Below are 3,298 nucleotides of genomic sequence, written 5' to 3'. Positions count from 1 at the left end.
TAAGATGTGTACAGTACCCTCGTGATGTGTAATGCATCCTTAAAATATAATCTGATCCGTCCAATCGATAAAGGGACAGAGACAGAAAAATTTAGGAACAAAAGATCCGAACTCATTTTAAAAGCCTAGAGATGAGCGTTTGCAATGGCACCCACACGTCGCCTTGGGCTGGCGCGACTCTGCTCTGCTCTGCTCTGCTCTGCTCGGGAGCATCACATGATCCAGCTCGGCTATGGTCTCTGGGAAGCTAAGGCCAGGCCCGCAGTCACAATTGAATGCCAGCATGCATGTGAGGTGGGATCCAACAACCACGGTAGCCCTCCTGCAAAGAGAAGCCTATTCTGAATCTGTCTGAGCCAGAGATGATCTTGGAAGCAAAGCCAGGCCTGCATGTGTCTGTGCCCTCTGTCACACACAGCTTTGCCTGCCTGATTGTTTGCTTGCCTGAGAGGCTTCCTCTGCATCTCACTGGCCATGCTTGGTAAAGTAAGAAAGAAGGTGGAGAAGGAACGGGAGCTGAAAAAGGTGCCGTGTTCGTGTGATCTCACTTAACTGCCTTTACTTTCCTCGAGCTGGTTACGTTCAGCTAAAAAGCGCAACCCTCCGATTTCTCCAGGAAAAGCAGATTCTCTTACTCCGAAGCAGCCAATGCTCGTCTTTCACTTTTCTTCCTCGCAGCTGAAGCCAATTCCTTCTAGAGTCAAAAAGTGCGCACCCCTGCAGAACTAGTACTAGAGAGGGTACTGATGTCAGTAGAGAGGAAGAAGATCCTGTTAGATAGAGAAAGAGAAAAGTGATCCATTAAGGAACAGATCGCATGCGCATCACTGCGCTTACTGTCTAAGCCCCACCTGAAGTCTGACGAGCACACCCTAACCATTCATTCATGCATGTTTTGCTAGATCTCCATAGCAAGGCACTACACTAATCCGATCAACATTAATGCTGTGGCTTGTTTATATATATTCTTCCTCGACAACGATGCTGTGACCATGACAATCCAATCAACTCTAATTAAATAACAAATGGAAGTCTTGAACTCTTCTCGGTGCAGGAAAAGTAGGAAAAGGGCGAGGAGTAATTAATTAGACATTTAGAAAGGGGGAGGTTGCGATGGCCGAGAGATGGGTGGCCAAATCCCGTCCGATGGCACGTGGCTATTGCACATGAACAAAGCGGTCAACTCAGCCGCTGGCCCTTGGCGGCGCCGCTGGGCGTACGCGTGCTGGTCGTGCTCCTGCATGTGGCTTCCTCCGCCGCTGGAGAAGGGAGCAGAGACTGACTCGCCGTCTTCGGCGGGGAGATGGTGGAAGGTCGGGTTTGCGAATGCTGCCACCACCAACGCCACCGTCTCTGCGGCCACCATAGGCCCGGTCACCGTTCCGCCCACCACCTGCCCCCTCGGTCCCGCGAGACAGATCGAGATGCTTGTACCCCGGGCGGCAGGAGACAGAACAGCCATCGCCTGCGGGAGGAAGGTGGCCGAGACGGAGAGGATCTCGAAGCGGCCGCGGAAAGTGATCGTGGCCGCCCCCTCGGCCGCCATGCCTCCGTGGGGCTGGCGTAGAGCGACGTCGGAGACGGCGCCGGTGCCGGAGAGAACGCAGAGGCCGAGGTTGCGGCTGCGGCAGAAAGCGGCTAGCGAGTCGGCGACGTCGTGGCCGGAGGGGATCTCGAGCACGTGCAGTCGCATGGCGGCGGCGGGCTCGGCCTCGCGCTCGATGACGACGGACGTCTTGGGCTTGTTCTTGGACCCTGGCGGCCGTCCACGTAGCCGCTTGGCCACCTCGATGTTCGACTCATCTCCTGCCTTCTCCTTGGACTCCACGTCGGGATTCGGCCTCTTCGCCACCCCGCTGCTCCGGTTAGTGGCTACTTCACGGCAGAAACTACTCTGTCGTTGTTGTTGATGGAGATAACGCTGCTGAAAGGGTGGTCTGTCGTCCTTCATGCCGCAAGGGAATTGTAGAGGTCTCTGAGGTTTAAGAGGTGGAGACCAATATAATTGAGCACGTAGAGGGGTGTTCAGTTGAGGGAAGGAGGAGAAGAGAGATGAGGCTGGAGCAGAAGAATGAACTGAATGGGAAATGGCAGTGATACCGTCAGGAAGCGGAGAGCCGGTGAGGTGTTTGACGCTGTGAGCACTAATATGCTGAGGAGAAAAACCGTCAGTAAGCAGGGGTTCCAAGATGCGGAAATAAGAGTGGCGTAAAGGAAAAGAGGCAATGAATTTCCATACTTGTGTTAACGGAGAGGAACTGTTTTTATAAACCTCATGTAATCTCTGATCGTGTCGGAAAGTTGAGAAGATGAATTTTCGGAATATCGTGTCCGGAATGTTGACCGTCTCTTCATAATCCGGATGGTGATATGTTCTCTATGTTGACCAAGTCGTCCGAAGTCCTCTGGTCAATAATACCTGCAGCCAGCGACCGGTTGTCCCGGTCTCTGATACCTCGATGCTCGAGGTGGATCCCGCGAACATATAAGTAGCCGCATAAATAGAGCAATAAAATAAGTGACGAGTACGAATAAGGAGTACAATAACGTACCCTGGCCCCGGGGGGTGCCCTCGGATGGATGGGTAAGCTGATCGTGGTACTGATCGAGTCGTCGTGGTCCTGTAATCTATGTATGATGCCAAGCTCCATGCCTACCCAGACAACCAAAGGGAGGTGGCCCTTGTTTAACTCCAGTCATGAGTCAACGAGTCATCAAGAGGGTGAAAGCATGAGCATAAAATGGAAATGGTCCGTGAATGGCATCAAATTTTAATGATGCATGAATTGACTCCCAAAATGTTGGATTGCTGTGAAACTGGAACTTCTCTTGAATACGAAGATGGATGGCAGTGGCCAGCAATGAGAAAGTGCGACTTTCCTAAGGAGGTAGACAGCCAAAGCAGTAAAGAATAAAGCACAAAAGACTATGAATCAACTTGGCCTAGGGTTTGCGACGTAGTGTCCACAGCCGATCTCGATCCGCCACCCTCATCAATCTCATATCTTCCACGCAAGGCCAATCCACAAAGGGGAGCAGGAGCTTGTGGTCGGTCTATCCGGCGGCGTCATCATGAGGAGGAGAAGGGAAACGGCGGCAGCCGGCGGCCGGTGTCGGCGCTGGCGAGGAGGAGAAGAGAAGAGGAGCGTCAGCTACGAAGGAGAGGGAGGGAAGTTGGCCGGCGTCGGCGTCGGCGTCGGCTGCCGGCGCGAGAGGGATAGCGACGCAAAAATCTTGAACTCCCTTCCTCCTGTTTCGTGGCCGCCACCTCCCTCCGACCCCCATTTCCTGTAGCAAG

At 53.3% G+C, this 3,298-nt stretch overlaps 1 protein-coding gene across 1 annotated transcript; it reads right to left on the bottom strand.

Moving 5' to 3' along the window:
• Positions 1-915: 915 nt before the first annotated feature.
• On the bottom strand, positions 916-2,651 carry LOC121978127 (AT-hook motif nuclear-localized protein 17-like). The gene is made up of 2 exons (XM_042530506.1): positions 2,553-2,651; positions 916-2,152 (listed from the first exon to the last, which is right to left on the bottom strand). The coding sequence occupies exons 1-2, from the start codon at positions 2,649-2,651 to the stop codon at positions 1,094-1,096; spliced, it is 1,158 nt and encodes a 385-aa protein (XP_042386440.1). The 3' UTR covers positions 916-1,093.
• Between the last annotated feature and the right edge of the window lie 647 nt (positions 2,652-3,298).

The sequence above is a fragment of the Zingiber officinale genome, chromosome 4B (assembly GCF_018446385.1).
Source record: "Zingiber officinale cultivar Zhangliang chromosome 4B, Zo_v1.1, whole genome shotgun sequence".
Taxonomy (NCBI): Eukaryota; Viridiplantae; Streptophyta; class Magnoliopsida; order Zingiberales; family Zingiberaceae; genus Zingiber; species Zingiber officinale.
The sequence above is the reverse complement of the archived record's forward strand: the minus strand, read 5'-3'. Positions and strand labels throughout refer to the sequence as shown.

Bases quoted from the DNA above. Each gene is read 5' to 3' on its own strand.
- LOC121978127 (XM_042530506.1), bottom strand. From the start codon at position 2,651: ATGGAGCTTGGCATCATACATAGATTACAGGACCACGACGACTCGATC. The intron at 2,153-2,552 runs GTACGTTATTGT...TTTTCTCCTCAG, and splicing joins GGGCACCCCCCGGGGCCAGG to CATATTAGTGCTCACAGCGT.